This window comes from Tiliqua scincoides, chromosome 2, assembly GCF_035046505.1.
Source record: "Tiliqua scincoides isolate rTilSci1 chromosome 2, rTilSci1.hap2, whole genome shotgun sequence".
Classification (NCBI taxonomy): domain Eukaryota; kingdom Metazoa; phylum Chordata; class Lepidosauria; order Squamata; family Scincidae; genus Tiliqua; species Tiliqua scincoides.
The window spans coordinates 143,705,294-143,724,246 of NC_089822.1; the positions used below are offsets into that span (position 1 = coordinate 143,705,294).

Genomic DNA, 18,953 nt, shown 5'->3' on the forward strand with positions numbered 1-18,953 from the left:
GGTTTCTGGAGCACAGAGCCAGCTGCCTGACACTTGCAACTATGGCCAGCTCACGCACTCCAGTGTGTCACTTTTTGCAACTACCAGAAAATTTCTAGAGCCACCAACATGCTAGTTCCAGCAGCACTAGTTGCTTTCAAACTGGGTCAGAGATATTACTGCTGTTTACGTGGGAGGGGGCTGCATTGTACTATGCAGTTAACAGGTTTTTCTGGAGAAACAGAAGTGGTACAGGAGGTAAAGTGGCAAGCTCCAACTGCTGCGTATATCAGTTCAAGAGAGATACATATCTAAAAAATAATCCACATGTGCACACAAAATTTTGCCTACACAATTTGCTTGGAAAAATACATTGTTGCCTTCTCTTGTTAGCAAAGCATGCCAACAGTGGAAAGTTTTGCCAATTCATTATTGTGAAGCTTGTTTTAAAGTTTAGGATCTGTTTTCACTACACTGCTGCCAAGTATCAAACAGAGAGACATATTTATAACCCCTACAAGAAAGTATCTAAATGACTTGCTCTAGGCTTTTGCAGAGTGATTGCCCATATTCACTATTCCATCCCGGTTTTTTCTCCCCTGTTTAAATTCACTTCACCCTCTCGTTTAACTCCAAATTGTATAAATGTCTCAACTTGGAAGTGATGTATAGTACATAATTTCTATTTCTGAATAAAAATGGTGGATTGTATCTAAGGAAGTTAGTAATTAAAACACGCCATTTAAAATTCACAGAAATTAAGTTTACTCAGACTAACTTATTTATTTGAATGACATTTAGTCAGAAAAAAATTCCTTTGAATACCACTCTGTATAAGCAGGCCTTGGTACTTTGCTGAATTTCTTGTGGGAAAGACTCCCTAATTCCTTCCATTTCTACTTATGTCACTTTATTTTATATCAGAATATATACAACAGGAACTCCTAATGTCAAATTAGTACGATCAAATAGTTATAGAGTATGTGTGTGGATTTCTTTCACATGAAAGCTGATAATCCACAGCTGTGGTGCCACAACAGAAAAGGCCCTGCTGCTCACCACTATGTGTCTAAACATCTGCTAATGGCAGCACCCATTATGCTCTTTATAGTGGCACATCCCCTACACATCACCAGGCGGAAGCCTAAAAATAATTTAAACCAACTCCTTTACTACCCCACACTTAACACCATCTTCCTTCCAACATCACCTTCTACTACTATATCCCTACATCCTCCCCCCACTGTCTCTCACCCCTGCTCTTTCCCCCCACACTGGTTGCCACACCAAACACAAACTGTAAAGGATACCTTAGTCTTTTAGACTTTTGCAGAGTGATCACCTAGGCTACCACCCTCAAACAGGTCACTACCCTGCTCTCACTAAGGCTCAAGCCAACTCAGGCAGAAAAAAAGCCTCACTGTAGGGGCAAACCAAAGGGACTTTCTCACAGGATGGCTCAGGTGTCCTCCTGGACCACTGCCACCAATGTTACTGCTGCTGCTGCTGCTCTGCTGCCCAATCACTGCTTGTTCTCCCCAGCTATCAACAAAATAAAACACTCCAGATTGCCTAACTAGGCTTACCTTGACAAAAAGTTGGGTAAATCAAATACACCCTGACTGTGATCCAGAAGGAAGTAGAAAAAGCATAATCTGCCTGCACCTACAACCTGGGACACACAAGTATTCAAAGGCCTAAAGATAAGATCACAAGCGATACTGGGATTCTGCCTCCTCCCATTGCCATCTCCTGCCCCAGCCTTGTCAGGTGTTTTGAAAATGTAGTACAGCTAAGCTGCTCAGGGTAACTTGCTTCTGCACACAGACAGTGTTTTCTATAGATCTCAGCAAGATCTATAGATCTCAGTGTATTGACTATCAAATACCCAACAGTGGATTTGAGGTCTGTTAAATATAAAAATATACTGATAACCCATGTTTATAGTTGACCAGCAAGTTTCTGATTGGCATCAGAGGAATCAGCAGATTTTCCCCTTTTATTGACATTGCAATTCCCACTTGGGTGGAAAAAAAATGAAGCAAAATGAGATACAATCAATTAGTAAAATGTTTAAAATTAGGAAACAACATTTCTCATTAAGACTAAAGTAGCTGTAAGAACATTAGGTTATGGGTGCAGCAATTTCTGAGTATCCATTAACTGAATTATGCAAGTATTCTCACAATTATTACCATCTATGAAGTACATTCCTGTCTGTTACAGCAACACCAAAACATTTCCAGTTTGTTTGCTTGCTTTCCTTAGCAGAATACAGAGAGGACATCCAGAGTAGCTTTAATAGAGCAGTCGCCTTTGACAGTTACTGTCCAGCCTCGACAACAGATCTGAATTAATAGGAACAGCTTAACAGTTCAGTCCCTTGTTAGACCTGCTGCAACCTCTCACCCCTATGGTACAGCTTATCCATTCCTGTCTGTTTCACTTCATACATTATAACTGGCAGGTGAAGGTCCCTTTCAATTGTTCTACGTCACAAACATCTACATGGCAAGCCATTTGTGAACTTGTATTAACTGGACAACATTTTCCATGCCACTGAAAACAATTCCTTTGTAGGTATGTGGTAATGTAGTAATAACCTCTCAAACCACTGAAAAGATCATGTACATGACCAGCTTGCTACATTGCTACACAGAACAATTTGAACTGGATCCAACATCTTCTAAGTAAGATCTCACCTGCTCTTCCAACCACAGTATGCCAACAAATTGCTGTAAAACCGTCTAGCAGACAACGTCCATGCTATAAAATCTGAGTCAGGGATTATACCATACAGGTACTCAGCTTGTAACCAGGCTTGTTCATTAGAGATATCAGGCTACCTTATTCTGTCTTCTTCTATTCCTAATTCCCTGCTCCAAAGTTGGACAAGTATTTGCCAATAGAGCCCAATCCTGAGCTCCATGCGCTGGCTTACTGGCCAGCACTGGGCTAGCACTGGGCAGGCGCCTGGCCTCTGCCGCTTGGCAGTCACACAGACCGCCGAGAAGCGGAGGAAAGCTGGGCCGAGGGTGGAGATGGGCAGAGGGCAGGTGTGACAGGGAGGCAGGGAGAGGGCCAGGGAAGGCGTGTTGGGGGGAGGGAGGCAGGACTGGTGGAGCGACACTGCACCGGACCCTGAGCCTCCGTGTTGGGCTCACCGCCAACACAAAGGCTTTTACCTCACTGCCGACCTTTTGGTTGGCAGTGAATCAAGTAACCCCATTGAAGGGCTACTTCCTTTACCCAGGGGAAGGGGATGAAAGTCCCTTTCTCCTGAGGTACTGCCCGCAGCTGCCTTGCATGTGCAGGATGCGGTGACAGCCATTTTCAGTGCCGCCACAGCCGTGCTACCTGGGCAGCTCAGGATTGGGCTCATAATCTAGTTGCTTTGCTCATCAGCTTGCTTCTGTCTGTGGGTTACATTTTCTAAACTGCAGCAATTGGTTTCACAGATGCATTTAGCCACTGACTTTGATTCTATTTAATACAAATATTATGAATTTAGCAACATGCCAGTTAGCTTCCAACATACCACATCTATGAAAGATAAAACCCCAAACCTACATTTAACCTAAATATAAATACTGTAAAAAAGAAATGGAATAGAAAGGGCTACTATGGTTGCCAATTCTAACTCTCAATCTGGAAAAAAGTTACAACATATCATAATCACTATTTTGCATACTACATTATTTACATAATCATCACTGAAGGTGAAAAATGCTTGCCAGAAGGAAGCCAATATTCCTACGAAGTTATCCCATTACTTAGGGCAAAGGCAGACAAGCCACAGATATGGATGTCACCTGGCCTCACATTTTTTCAGTTCCCTGAAGTAACTATGCACTGTTCAAGAAAAATAATTTGTTCAAAAATGGAGCCTAGAAAAATAAAGGTCAGTGTTTCCTACCAAACAAAATACAACAATTAAAAAGGAGCAAAGGCACAGTACTGCACTTGACTTTCATTTATTTTCTTAACATACAAAGCATTCATATTCAGGGGGAAAATACACTTTTAAGATTTGTCTCACTTCCTGTAATTTCCTTGTCAAGACTTCACATAATTTGTATTAAATAAAATGCCATTAATTTCACAGTCAGTTTGCTCTCTAACTTGCTTGGCAAAATTAACTGTCAGAATGTGTGTTAACATTGTGCTTGCGGTGCAAAATCAAGGGGACGGCTTATGAAAGAATGAAAAACGTTAGCTCCAGAAGTCAAATTCCTAACAGCAAACAGTCTTAGTAGATGTAAACATTCCTAGTTTATAAGACATCATCTGAAAGTTTGCATGTTTTAATAAGTTATACAGTTTAATTAACCACAGAAATATTTATTGCAAACAGATGTGTCCAGTAATAGCACACTGAAAATTGACTAACACTCTCTGTAAAACACGCACAGTCACAGGAATGTCAGAGGCTATGGCTGGGACCCAAGGAACTCAGTGCATGAGCAGAAAGTAGCTCCACTCATACCACATTGCACACCACCCTGAAGCACCACCCATGCTCTAAGTTGCAGAGTATTAAGGAGTGGGAAGGAGAGCCAGAAAAGTCCCAGGGCACATACAGAATGCTGCACACTATGCTCCAGATCCCAACCTATTAAAATAGAAGAGAATTAAGAGAAACTCACCAAAAATACTTTGATTTGTCAGGGCTTGGAAATGACCATTCTAAGTATTTGAATACATTATCAAATAAAGGGCCCAATCCTATTCATTTTCCAGTGACAGTGCAGCCATGCCAGTGGGGCATGGACTCCAACCTGTGATAGGGAGACAGTCACAAAGGTATAGGAATATTTGTTCCCTTACTTTGAGCTGGCAAGTTGGATAGGAATGGGCCCCAAGTTTATTCAGATAAATTAAAAACTAGAATCATTTGAAGGATTTTTAAATGAATTTTTGAGTAAATGAAAATTTTACTTTCTCCAATAAGAGGAATAGAAACTATGACCAAATAAAACTGGTAGTTTTAAGTACAAAGTTACAAGTAAACTGTGGGGGGTGGGGAAAAGTATCTGATGACATGCATTTGTAGAACACTCTCCACTTCCTATGTGATCATAGCTTAAAAGCAGTTAGGCCATCTTAACAATATCACTTCATAACAGAATTTTAACAATAATTTGCCTGTGAATTGCTTTAAAAGCATAGCATAGATATGACATTCCTTGAATCTATGCAATTTTAGTTGTTGCAGTTCATGAAAATTCTTATTATATCTCATCATTTAACTGAGGTTGATTTTTGATAACAGAAGAAGTTTTGGTAGAGGTGGGACAGAAGAGAGGGAAGCTGTACAGCCATAACACACTGCTCTGAGGTCCAACAACACTCAAACTCATATATAAATGCTAAATGGCTTTGAAAGCCAGTTTTTTCTAATACTACTTAAAACTGTTTCATATATTGCAGCTGTAGTCTTACATGAGGCTATACTAACTATACTTAATCAAAAAACAAGCATCTCTGAAACTGGGCAATGAGACTCCCAAGACAGACGCATTGAAGGAAGCCACCAGATTTAGGTCACCAGTGAAGATCTGCAGCTCTGCAACTACAAGAGCATATTTTCTTTAAAGAGATTACATGAGGTGGATATATTGGTTGGTTCATGATTAGCTATCTTCTGCCCACTGAGTTTCAAGTGTTCTTACCCCACCACCTTTCTGTGGTCTTTTACATCATTATTAAATGTCACTGTAGAGGTTCCTCCTAAAACTGTACAATTTTATCTTATGTCATGATCTTAAATTTTCAAAAGCAGACTTAGAGAGAACTCTCCCTTTGCACATAGCACTATTTCATAATCATGGTGATATGCTACACAGTTATTCAGGTACCTTACAACTGAATATTCTACTTGCCTCTAATGGTCATGCTCTTGCCTACCACACCCAGTTAGAGCCATTAGAAAGAAGTCTCCATACCAGTTCCAGCTTTCATCAATCATTTGTGATGCATATGAGAAATCAAGACATATTAACCACTAGATCTTTAACAACTGTATGGATCCCACTTCTAAAGATATCAAGGTAATACATGCAAAAGTAATCACAGTTGTGTGGAACTGAACATCTGAAGAACTATGAATAAGTGTGAAATGAATGGAGAGCACTCTCATATCAATGTTATAATATTGCCACATATTAACAAATTGCCAGTACAAGCCAACTACATAATGTCCATGTAGTATTTTCTTCAGTACAGTTCAAAATACTGCCTCTGCAGCATAATCAAAAGTATGCGTTGTTGAGACAGTGGTGAGACAAGGGAATTTCCAAGACGCAGAGCAGTAACTGTGGTTGCTCCCACTCCCTTTGTCAGACACATGTTCTATAAAGAATCTGTACAGAAACTGACAGCTCACTGGTTGTGATTTTTGGGGGACTGTATGTTTAAAGACAGCTGCAAGAGCATGTAAAGGACACACGTACTCAGTGAATTTCTGTGAAGCACTCCACTGCTTTGTAGGATGGCAGGTGTCATATAGGGTTCCCTGTACATTTTCATATTTGGTTTTTAGCCAAAGTATCATCTTTGGAAAACATGGAAATTTGTGATTATGGGGAATGCTACACAATGTTTATAAAGAACTTTAGACAGCTCAGAGTACTCAATCAACATACCGTATTTTTTGCTCCATAAGACACACTTTTCCCCCCCAAAAAGTGGGGGGGGGGAAGTGTGTGCGTCTTATGGAGCGAATACTGCAAAAAAAAAAAACTTTCGCCCCAGCCCTGGCCCCGCCCCCTGCCCGCTCGCTCTGCTCTGCTTCCCCGGGCAGTCAGAGGCTACTCAGAAGTAAGTCTCAGAGTCACTGGGGCTCACTCCCAGGAAAGCGTGGGTGGGGTGGCAGTCTCGATGCCCAATCCTGTGCATGCCTACTCTGAAGTAAGTCCCATTAGAGTCAGGGGGGCTTACTCCCAGGAAAGCCTCTCCCCCCCCAAGCCTGGAGCATCACAGCCTCTCTTTCCCCCCCCCCCAAGCCTGGAGCATCACATCCTCTCTCCCCCCAAGCCTGGAGCATCACAGCTTCTCTCTTCTGCCCCCCAAACCTGGAGCATCACAGCTTCTCTTTCCCCCCACCCCAAGCCTGGAGCATCACAACTTCTCTGCAACACAAACACTTTCCCCCCTCTCTCACACACACAGGCTGCCCCCTTCTCTTACACACACAGATGCTCTGCCCCCCCCCACACACACTCACTCACACAGCAGGGGAGGGGCGCTTTCACTCACCTCATCCAGCATCTGAATGTAAACCCCCCCCCATCACAAAGAAAAAACTGTCTCCTTGGTCAGAATGCCAGTGTTTGCTTATTGCACAAGCCCCAGGTAAGGCTCGGTTCTCACCATAAATCCAGAGGTTTGTTATGTCTTGAGAATTCAAGTTGTGGTTGGACTTTCCACTTGTTCATTTGTATTGTATTGTATGGGAACTGGCGAGGAGGTAGATGTGGTGTCAGCAGTGGCCCCTTTAAGGGTAAGGCCTGGGCATTCAGCAGAGTGTGCTGCACAGCTGCAGCCACTGGAAGGCAATAGGGCCCTCAGGGATATAAGGAGTACCTGAGGCAGAAAGGGTTTGTGGGTTTTGAAGGAGTGCAGGTTGGAGGTAGGTTCCATTTTAACATCTTTCCCTAACCAAAATTCCAACTTGCTGCCTCACAACTCAAACTCTCACACTATACTAATGCATATATATGTCCCAGTGAAGCCCCACACTGATAAGATTTACGCAAGGCATAAGTAGATCAGCAGTGGAGGAGGAGAACAGTTTAAAAAAACTAAACTGGAAACTCTAGGTGCCCCATCAACTGTACAGTCATCACCTGACATTTTCACTTGTCTACTGCCAATATAAAATTATCAGACCTTAATGCTGCTCTCATTCAACCACTTAAAATCAGTTTCCAGGGTGTAAAAAAAATGTAACTTTTTGAAACAGTAACACTGAGTTAAACATGAATGTGGCTACCAAATAATATCAGTGGCATTAATGTTGCACTGACATGCTATAGCATATCATATGGCATACCTGAAGTGCTTGTCAAACTACAGACTTTTTTCTATTAATACACATTTAAACTTGTCGTCTTCCACTAAAAACCCAAGGTGAGTTGCAACAGGTAAATAAAAAGAATATAAGAGGAGCCATAGCTCTCTGGCATAGCACATAATTTGCACAAAGAAGATTCCAGGTTCAAATCCCAACAACTCCAGTTAAAAGGATGCCGAATAGCAGGACTGGGAAACTTCTCAGCCTATGACCCTGCCAACATATTGCCTGAACTCTCAGGTAGCATTAGATGGACCACAGACTGACCTGAAACAAAACGTGTACATTATTTTATTTATACACTGTTATGTTTGCTAATGGCTCAAGACCATACTGTAGCGACATCACGGAAGATATCACCGAGGAGATAGGGTGTGGTGTCCACAGTGCCCCTTGCTCTAAGTAAATGTAGGGTTAAAGCCCAGGTGGTAGCTGGAGGTGTGCTGCACAGCTGCAGCCACTAGAGGCTAAAGTGAATCTAGAAGTATATAAACAGTATCTGGAGGAACTAGGGGGTGTGGATTGTAGAAGGAGTGTAGGTTGGAGGCTGGCCGCCCTCAGACTGTGACTCAGCTTATTGGCTCTGGACTCTGATTTGGCAATGCTCATTGATTGGACTGGCTTACCTGGAATCTGACCTTGGACTGTGACTTGGCTTATTGGCTCTGGACTCTTGGCAACAAATTGGCAACTAAATAATAATTGGCAACTTTAATAAATAATAATAATAATAATAATAATAATAATAATAATAATAATAATAATAATACAGGCATTTATATACCGCCTTTCTTGGTCATCAGATTTCTCCTCAGACTTTAATTCAAGGCGGTTTACATGGGCAGGCTGTTCTAAATCCCCGTAGGGATTTTTACAATTGCAGAAAGGTTCTATCTTTCAAGAACCACAACATTTCAGAATGGATCTTTTATGGTTTGTTATCACTTTCTGGCCTCCGGATTCCTCCCACGCAGGCTGACAAGCAACTCCTTCATCTCTCCAAGAGCAGGTGGAATAACTCGGCTGGACTTGTCAGCTGCATTCAAGGTCTCACCATTGTGCCGGTGGCCTTGAACTGGCGAACTTTGTAGGTTATCTTCAGGCAAATGGAGGCTCAACCCTCTAGACCAGACCTCCTGCCCAACTTTAACTGATTGGACTGACTTACTTGGAATCTGTGGACTGGGACTTGACTCTGACTTTTGCTTGCTGCACTTGTGAGTTTAACAAGGGAAACTAAACAGCCTTAAGCAGGCACGAGGCCCAGTGGGGAGGAGCTGTGGCAAGACACATACCCAAGTGAAAATAGGCAGCAAATAAAAGATAATTTGTGGTGTGTGCACTGCTGGCAATTTATGCATATGAAGAACATAACTTTCCTGTCCCAATATCTATAATATTTCATTACAAGCACCATGTTTTGTGCTGGTTTCGGCCTTTAACACCCTTCACAGCTTGGGCCATGGTACCTGAAGGTCCACTTTCTCCCTTATTGACAATCTATTCCAAAAGGTAATCTGGGAAGGCCTTTCCAATAGTAGTGCCACAATTTTGGAACTCCCTGCCAACAGACTTAAGAATTGTCTCCTCTCTGACAATTTCCAGCAGGAACTAAAGATGCTTTAAGTTGGCCTTCTTCCTTTAGTTCTTTTTCTCGATAAGCTGTTTCCCCAGTTTTTATTGTGTTCTCTGCATTTTTGCATTATACTTCTGTATCTCTAGGATTTATTTATTTTAGCTAGTTTATTTTATTTATGGTGCTGTATTTTACTGTTTAAGAGCCATTTTGGTCATCTCCATTTTTAAGAGGAAAGTGGCATTTAAATCTTTTAAATAAGCATTTAATAGAAATGCATACATACTAAAGTGTTTACTGTATTTTATTCCATACAATAAAACACACAGAAAAAGAAAAATCAAATGAAGAGTCCAAAATAGATTCATGAAGTCCATGTAGATTTTGGGGAGAGAAAAAAATGACAGATTAAAGCATTAAAGGAAACCCAATGAAGAGTGAATCCACTTTTCAAAACACCCACACACAGACAGCAGCTTCTGACAAGAAAAATGTTCTCTACAAAAATAAACCAAAGATTCTTTTCATGAAAAATTAAAGAGTGCTGTAAATGCAGATTACATGACATTTAATTTTAGGAAATTCTGCTGAAATGAAACTCTTCTGTGCATGATTCACAGTTCATGAGATACTAATGATTAAACAATACACACACCCTTTTAGAGAATTTAATACTGTTATCTCTGTGGCATGCCTAAGTCCTTCCTCAGATGTCTTTCACACATTGTCCTTAATCATTAAGAGAGAAATGGAAGACTGTCATTAAGCTATTGTTACATACCTTGGCACTGAAATCCTTGTTTCCCAAACCCCCTGCAAGAAAAGAAGGAAAAAATACTTATCAGGAATTCATTTTGACATTAAAATAATATTAAACTGCAGTAGGATTACAGTTGCAATCATTACTGTGTTTATTGTGAAAGCAAAAGCTTTTGTCAAGATCTATTTATTTCTTAGTGGGGATCAGGTATGCTTTTTCAACAGTGTAGTTTCAGGTTGCAGTAGCCTCTTCTCCAAATCCCTCAAACACTCTTTAAATTCAACAAGCAATGCTGAACAACTAATTTGTCAATATTACATAACGCTGCAATTTATTTATGCATTATACATGCTTAACTATTCATGCAACAACCCTAACTCAGATTAGCACATTTTCTGAAATTCTGTTATAGCAGAAGAAATAGATTATACTGGACTTCACTGCATTTTAGGTTTCCCAGCATAGATTCAAGAACATTGTTTCTTATGTGTTCAATGTTAGTCCACCATTAAATAGTTCGTGTGGTGCACTGATAAGTATGATGTTGTGCCAATCACCACTTCAAGCCAAACTAACCTACTTCACAAAGTTGTTGTGTGAATAAAATGGGGGGAGAACTACATATGACACCTTGAGCATTTTGGAAAAACGTGGACAACAAATTCACAACATAACGGTGATTGCAAGCTTAATATTAACACTATTGTTATACCATTTGTGAATGAAATTCATCAAATTCATTCAATACAACTAATTCAATGAGTAAATTATCCAATCTCTAAAATATACTATTGTCATGGGAGGACATTACTCACAAGTTCAAACAAAGCTTGACAATACAGTATGTGGCTATATTTGTTAAAATCTCTCCTAAAAATAATTCCTTATTTTAACTAGCATATATTTTAAAATACACACATTTAATATGATTCTTCTGCAAGATAGCCACTTGCAAATGCTCAATTTAATATGAAAATAATGGTACATATGTATTTAAATAAGTGCTACTGAAAGCAACTAACATGTAATCCAGGGGTGCCCAAACCCCGGCCCTGGGGCCACTTGCGGCCCTTGAGGCCTCCCAATGCGGCCCCCAGGGAGCCCCCAGTGTCCAATGAACCTCTGGCCCTCCAGAGATTTGTTGGAGCCCACACTGGCCTGACGCAACTGCTCTCAGTGTGAGAGCGATTGTTTGACCTCTCACATGAGCTGTGGGATGAGGGCTCTCTCCACTGCTTGTTGTCTCACGTCTGTGATGCAATAGCAGCAGCAAAGGAAAGGCCAGCCTTGCTTTGTGCAAGGCCTTTTATAGGCCTTGAGCTATTGCAAGACATTCATTCATACATACAAGTTCATCTTTAATATATTCATTTATGTAAACGTATGCAAATTTATTCAAATTTTAAATGTAAATTAATTCTTTTTCCCTCTGCCCCTGACACAGTGTCAGAGAGATGATGTGCCCCCCCCTGCAAAAACTTTGGACACCCCTGACGTAATCTATTGCAAAGGTTTTTTAACTGTGCATACTTGCCAGAACTAATACTATGAATGGCTTCACAGCCGCAAACTTCTCATTCAAAATATGTTGGTTTGCACACAGCCAATGACCTTATCGTCAGTGTTTATTTTTTTGAGTGTGTTAAAATATGGAACAAATATTTATAAATAAAGCAGAAGCAAATATTCAAGATGAACTGAAACTTTCAGATTTTTTTAAAATCTCAATTACTAGCAGTATTACTCTCACGTAAATCTGTGACGAACTGCACTCCGAGGGCCCAATCCTATCCAAATTTCCAGCACTGATGAAGCCGTGTCAATGGGGCATGAGCTGCATCTTGCAGTGGTGGGGGGCAGTCACAGAGGACTGCTCAAGGTAACATTTGTACCCTTACCTCCGGGCTGCATTGCAGCTGCATCAGCACTGGAGAGTTGGCTAAGATTAGGCCCTTAATCTCACAGATGGCCATTAGCTGACCATGCATCCTCTCCCTAGATTTCCACTGAATCTCACTACCCAGTCACAGTTTTTTCACTAGCATCATCAGCACTCTATAATACAACAGTTTTTTTAAAAGCAAAAGGCTACTTGGGCCACAAAACAAACAGCACTACCCCTTCCAAGAAAGTATGTAATCGATGAATGGAATGCCTTTTACCACTATTTCCAAGTGCGTCATTCCACTTCCCTATCCTACTGTTTTATAAATGCATGCATCTTCATTTACATAGATAATTAAGTGTCTTCTTAAGTTTGCCACATTTTTTATTCAAAAGACACCTATATTTCATCTCTGAAGCAAAAGAAAGGTTTTGAAGGTGCTACATGTGGTGTCTGAGAAATATTTAAACACTTCCTAGACTCACTAGCAGGGAAAGATGACAGAACACAATTCTGCATGTCACCTGTCAACAGCAGGATATCCTTTCACATTCAAATACATCCTGCAATCAGGTACCTTTTATCATGGCAGGTTTTTTTAAATGTATTAGTCATCAATACATACATGCTGCTATAAACCTTTCAGCAATTTTATACCTGCAAAGCCCAGCCTGCCTGTATATTTCAGTAGTTTTCAGATTTTCTCTTCTTCCTCCAAAAACTTTCAACAAACTCACCTTTTTTTCTTATTTGACAAACTAATTGTACAATCCTATGCATTCCTAATAAGATGCAAGTCCCACAGAATACAAAGGGATCTACTCTCAGGTAAGTCAATATAGGATTGGAACACACCTCACCTCTCTCCCCCCCCCCCCTCAGGATTTCACCATATAGGACACTTCTGCACCTTCAGTAGTTGGTTACTCCCCCTCTCCTCTATATGAAATCCCTTTTTCTCAACAAGTACACTGAACTGGGAGAATACACAGAAGTGAAGGGACAGATTGCAACATCAGAAAGGCCAGGTAAGCCTTGAGAAGTTCTTAAATGGCATTTTGCACTCAGGTTCTAATACTACAGTACAAAACAGAAACATACCACCTAAGACGCAGAGTGCTCACATGTGTATAAGTTACTTTTCCTCTGATACACATGAAAATGGTAGCACAACCCTTTTCTAGATTCTACCAATCTGGATTTCAGGGGGAAATCCTGTACCATATCCCATTTGTGTCCTTCCTATCTCTGAATCAAAACATGAATATTTTGTTAGACTCTGAATCAAAATGTCACGTAGAGAAGCAGTCCATAGAGAAGTACGGTTTTTTCCTCTCGACGGGCCTATGCTACTCATAGTCCGACTAAGTTCAACAGGACTTGGTTCTAAACTTTCAGTAATGTGCCATTATAATACAATGCTCCATTATACTGTAATTATAATGCACTTAACATAATGCGATCAGCTAGGTGTTCGGTCTACCTATACCCAGGCTTTTAGGCAAACAAGTTGTAGCATGAAACATAAAAGCAAGGTATTTAAATGTAAACAATGCCTAATAAGCCAAGTCATGTTTTTCCAGTCAGACATGCACATGGAGGATGCGTAAGGCAAGTGTTCACAGCCAGAGTTCACAGATGAAGGCAGGGCAGGCTGTACCCATACCACAGAAGTGCTTGCTCTGTATTTTGCCAAAGAAATAGCACTGCATGGATTAACCACTATCTGCCTGTCTTTCCCCATCTCGCACAGGAAGCTCCCATCCCCAAAGGGAAGTTCAGTTCAGGGGAAAATAGAAGCTGCAAGAGGTCCCAATTCAGATCAAAACCATGGGAGAGGAAAGGGTTAAAGCCTCTGTCAACCTTTCCCACACTCTTTATCTAGATTGGCCCTCTGACTTTTATCAAAGAGGGGGGGAAAGAAAGCAAAGGCCAAACTACACATTAAATGTAATGTACTCTTTGGCCTGAATTGAAGTGCAAAGAGAAACATACAGCAGATAAAAGAAATCAAAGAGGGAGGAATAATTGAGGCAGAGGTTAAGGAGAAATTAGCATGCACTCTGAATATTACAGGAGTGTATATTCCTTTCAGAGAGTAAGGAAAAAAACTGATGTACAAGCCAGTTGTTAACTGAATAAGTTAGGGCCAAACTATACAAGATGCAAGAGATCTGTGATCAGATCTCTTGACTTTTGAAATCTAATATTATTAAAATTATTTATACACTGAATTTTCCAAAAAAAAAACAACAACAAACCACCCAGTATTTATGAGTTGTTGAGGGGTGGGAAAGGGCTGTGCATTGTATTAGAGCAGTGGCAATGTCCAAGGGGACATAACCCTAACACCACTACATCACGCACACCTGGGGGCAAAGGATACAGATGACTGGATTTTTTTTCTTCAGGAGGCAAATCACTTAGGAAGGAAGTCTAGACTGAGAAAATGGTATAGTGGGTAGAAGGGTTCAACTCCTTCAGCACCATTGCTCTAATCCAGATCTGAGCATGAAGACACATATGTAGGCTCCCACTCCTTGCATGGCTGCTTTTAAGTAAAGGCAAGTGGAAAGATCCATTCACAGATATCCATTCATCCCTTCTCAGGCAAAGGGAAGCAAAAAGTAACAATAGGAAAGCAAGGCACAAATTGTAGGAAGCAGGTTACCCTGCTAACTAAGCAAAGAGGCACTTTTTCAAGTGGTGCGCCTCTTACATTTATCAGGGGGAGTGTTAACTGTTTCTTTTCACCCCAGCACAGTGTCTCTCCTAGTGGCTGTTTGCTGGAGTTTCTTCTGCATCTTTTTGGATTATGATCCCTTTTGGGATACAGACACGTAGTTATTTGATTTGCTCTGTAAACCATGTTGCAAACTTTTTTTTGTTGAAAAGCAGTATATTTAATTATTGAGAATATTGTCAATATATTGTAGTATATACTGATTATAAACTGCAGAAAACACACATACCAAGGGATGCTGGATAAGTGTACGCAATAGATCCTAATGTGCAAAAGGGATGGCAAAAAGTTGATCAACAAAAGAAAATGATGAGATTGGGCTGAGAACAGAAAAACAAGCCTGTCTCTATAGGAGGTTGGTGAAGTGTCCGAATGGGAAAACAAACAAGACAGGCAACAGTCTAAACTAGAGCTTCAGTACAGGAATATTTCATCAGAGAAGAAATCTGAAAAGAAGTTCTCTTCATCAAGGGATATCATAAGAAACTATACTAGATAAAACCATGGTAGTAGTTGTATGAGATACTGTATAGGAGTTCCTCTACTGTATCAAGTTAGCAATGCAGGTTACATGCAAAAGCAGAATAGGACCACCTCTGGAGATACAAAAAAGTCATACAAGCAGAACTCCTAACCAAAGGAACACTGTATCTCAACCAGAGATTGCCTGGAAGGAGGATAACAACATAAGATAGGTGACTGAGGACAATGTCTTTAAGCTTGAAATTCGTTCAATGCTCTCACAGAAATATTTTACTTTAGGGCTCTATCAGTACATGGGGATCAACAAAAAGAAAGGAAGACCTTTTGTTTGAGCAGGAGCCTTGCACACTGGTCCATACAACTTCTTACTGGGGTTGCATACACTTTTCTGTGGTATCTAGCAGGACCCCTTGGCAGACACTGTTTGCAAAAAGAAATTTCTACATGAGGACAGACTAGTGCTTTTACCACCATGATAGGGGAGTTGCTCACTAGGTAATGCCAATTTATTGGCTTGCCAGGGTAGGTTGATGAAGAGCCCTGCAGGACAGACTTAGAACAGAATTGTGTATCAAATGAGATTGGTGGAAGAGCCAAACAGGATGCCCTGATGCACAAGAGGACAGGGTTCCTGTACCTTTTCTCATTGTAGAAAAGAGAACTTGGGGATGTGCCACTTTTCATGGTAGGGTGAGAAAAACTGCACCTGCCAGAGTTTATCCTTCTGTACAATCAGGAAAAGTGTGAAGTCCTGTCTTCCTATACATCTGGTCTCTTTATCTGTGGGGAACAGACTGTAGCAGTGTCCTTTGTTAAAAAGGTCAATATAGCAGATGACAGGTTTGCAGATGCATACAACAGATATCTGTACAAAGGAGGGGGGAAAGCAACCACATGAAATGGAGCTGGTGAATTGAATGATGTATATGAGAACTTTTTCTTAGGGATACTCCTGCTGCAGGTCTCTTACTGTAAGACAAAGGCATACTGGCTGATGAGGAGGGTGTTCTCTTTAAGAAAGTCCTGTGCAAAGATCCTAGAAACATGAGAATAGCAAAATGGTTTCCTAGGAGAGGAGAATCAGGAGCAGGAAAGTTCTGTCTGTGAATAAGAGGAATTTTTTTTTGCCATATGAAATCAAATGACGCTTTTTAAGAGGTTTATACAGAACATGTATCAAGAAGCTTAAAAGGTGAATGTGTTCATGATTCTGGTGAGCGCACATGAAAATGGGCTACATAAAGAGACTACTTTTTTGATTTAGTCAGCAGAGTAGGAAATAGTGTAAAGGGTGATGTCAATAAAAGAATAGTGGGGTGGAGGGTGGGAGACTCCAGATGAGAAGGGTGTAGTGCAAAAACATAGGTCAGTCTGTGTTAGGAGAACTGCATATGGAAGTTGGTGAAACACCTCAAGGCTCTGACTGGGACAGTCCCAACCAGGGAGTGCACATAGAGGAAACTACAGCAGCACATGAGCCATGGCACAGAAACAGTTTTCTTGCTGTCTCTCTCTCTCATATCTCCTCCCAGAGAAACTGGGAGTGGAATGAGTCTCTTGGTCTGGGCAAGGAAGGCGGGAGGGTGTCACTCCAGAGGTGAAGGACCTGCCATAAAGCAAGCTGCCTGCCTGCCAGGGCAGGAATCTTCCCTCTCTAGGAAGTCACCAGAGCAGCTTCCCAGGGTGGGTCCTACCCAGGCGAGTCTCCCTTTCTGCACTAACTGGGAGGAGGAGCGAGTCAAGAGCCCAACCGCAGGCACTTCTACTCAGAAGTAAATCCCGTTAGAGTCAATGGGGCTTACTCCAAGGAAAGGGTGGATAGGAATGCAGCCTCAGAGCCCAATCCTATGCCTGTCTACTCTGAAGGAAGTCCCATTAGAGTCAATGGGGCTTACTCCCAAGGAAGTGTGGATAGGCTTGCAGTATCAGAGTCCAAGCCTATGCGTTTCTACTCAGAAGTAAGTCCCGTTGTCGTCACTGGGGCTTACTCCCAGGAAAGTGTGGACAGGGTCGCAGCCTCAGAGCCCAATCCTGTGCCTGTCTACTCAGAAGTAAGTCCCCTTACAGTCAATGGGGCTTACTCCCAGGAAAGCGTGGCCAGGACTGCAGAGAGGGGGGCGCCTGCTGGTGCAAGGGGGGCGGGCGGGAGGAGACCCGGCGCTGCTTACCAGATGAAGTCGGTGCAGTGGCTGCAGAAGGTGGGCTGCTTGAAGAAGCGCGCGATGAATTTGTGGTCCCGCACCTCGTGCACGTTCTTCTGCCGGAGGGCCCCTTTGCGGGCGAAGCGCTGCGCCGAGTCGGGATCCGAGCCAGGCTCGGGGGCTGGGAAGACGTCGGCCATGGCGCGCAGGGAGCCCCCTCCTCCGCCTCCCGCCTGCACCCTTCCTCCCGAACGAGGAAGCTGCGCCTTCCTCCTCCTCCTCCTCCTCCTGCTGCTCTGCCCCGTCCGGCAGCCGCCACTCTCCAGCAGCTGCGGGGATGGGCGCTGCCTCCTGCCCGCTCGGGCTCCTCCTGACGTCTGAGCCACGCGCAGGAGGGAGGCGGGAGGAGGATCCCATCCCCGGGCCAGCCCCGGCTGCTCCCCCTGCCGCGGGGTGGGAGGAGGAGAGGGAAGGGCTGTGGCTAGCCGGGGAGCGCGCAGGGCAAGCCCGTCTCTAGGGCAACAGGCATGCAGGCGCGCCTCCGCTGCGCGCTCCCGAGGTAGACTTGGGGGCCCCCCAGTCGCCTCCTCCTTCCAGCCTACACCGAGGTGCAGCCAGGAGCCCACCTGTTCGCATTCCAGGCGCGCGCCGGCAGCTGCGAGGAGGCGGCGCCGGCCACGGCTCCTCCCTGGAGTTTTCCGAAAGGGGACAGAGACGGCGCCAGTCCTGCCCGCACTTGTGCAGCGGGGCCTGCGGCAGTGCGTTCACTCCGGAAAGCACCAAGAAGTTCAACGCGATTTACTCCAAGTGTGCACCGGGTTGCAGCCAGCCCTGATCCCAGGCATGTCTCGCTGGCTGACTGACAGCCCACTCTGAAGTCAGTCCCATTAAAGTCAACGGTGCTTACTCCCAGGTAAATGGATAAGGGCCCAATCCCGTGCCTGGCTTCTCCGAAGCAAGTCCCATTAGAGTCGATGGAGCTTACTCCAAAGAAAGTGTGGGTAGGATTTGCAGCCTAAGCTCCATTGACTCTAATGGGACTTGCTTCGGAGAAGACACGCACAGAACTGGCTTTTGAGGCTGCAATCCTTTGCACACTTACCTGGGAGTAAGCCTCGTTGACAATAAGGGGACTTGCTTCTGAGTAGACATGCATAGGACTGGGTTGTAAGACAAGGTGTGTTCAGGAGTGCTTGGAATAAACTCTGTCAGGAAAATCAGTGGGGCTTCTTCAAGCTGGTGGCCCACACGACCCACAAAGGCTCTCCTCTGTAGCGTGCAGTTGGTGCTGTAGAGCCCCTTACAGTCAAAG

The 18,953-nt window shown here is 42.8% G+C and overlaps 1 protein-coding gene across 2 annotated transcripts in view; it reads right to left on the reverse strand.

Annotated features, from left to right (window-relative positions):
* PRKCA (protein kinase C alpha) overlaps window positions 1–17,990 on the reverse strand; it is a 255,284-nt gene extending 237,294 nt beyond the window's left edge. For both annotated transcript variants that reach the window (XM_066613250.1, XM_066613249.1), the window contains exons 1-2: window positions 17,669–17,990; window positions 10,411–10,442 (exon numbers count right to left, since the gene is read on the reverse strand). In XM_066613250.1, the coding sequence (XP_066469347.1) occupies window positions 10,411–10,442; window positions 17,669–17,841 (205 nt within the window). In that variant the 5' untranslated portion in view covers window positions 17,842–17,990. The remainder of the gene's footprint in view (window positions 1–10,410; window positions 10,443–17,668) is intronic.
* Window positions 17,991–18,953: the final 963 nt, after the last annotated feature.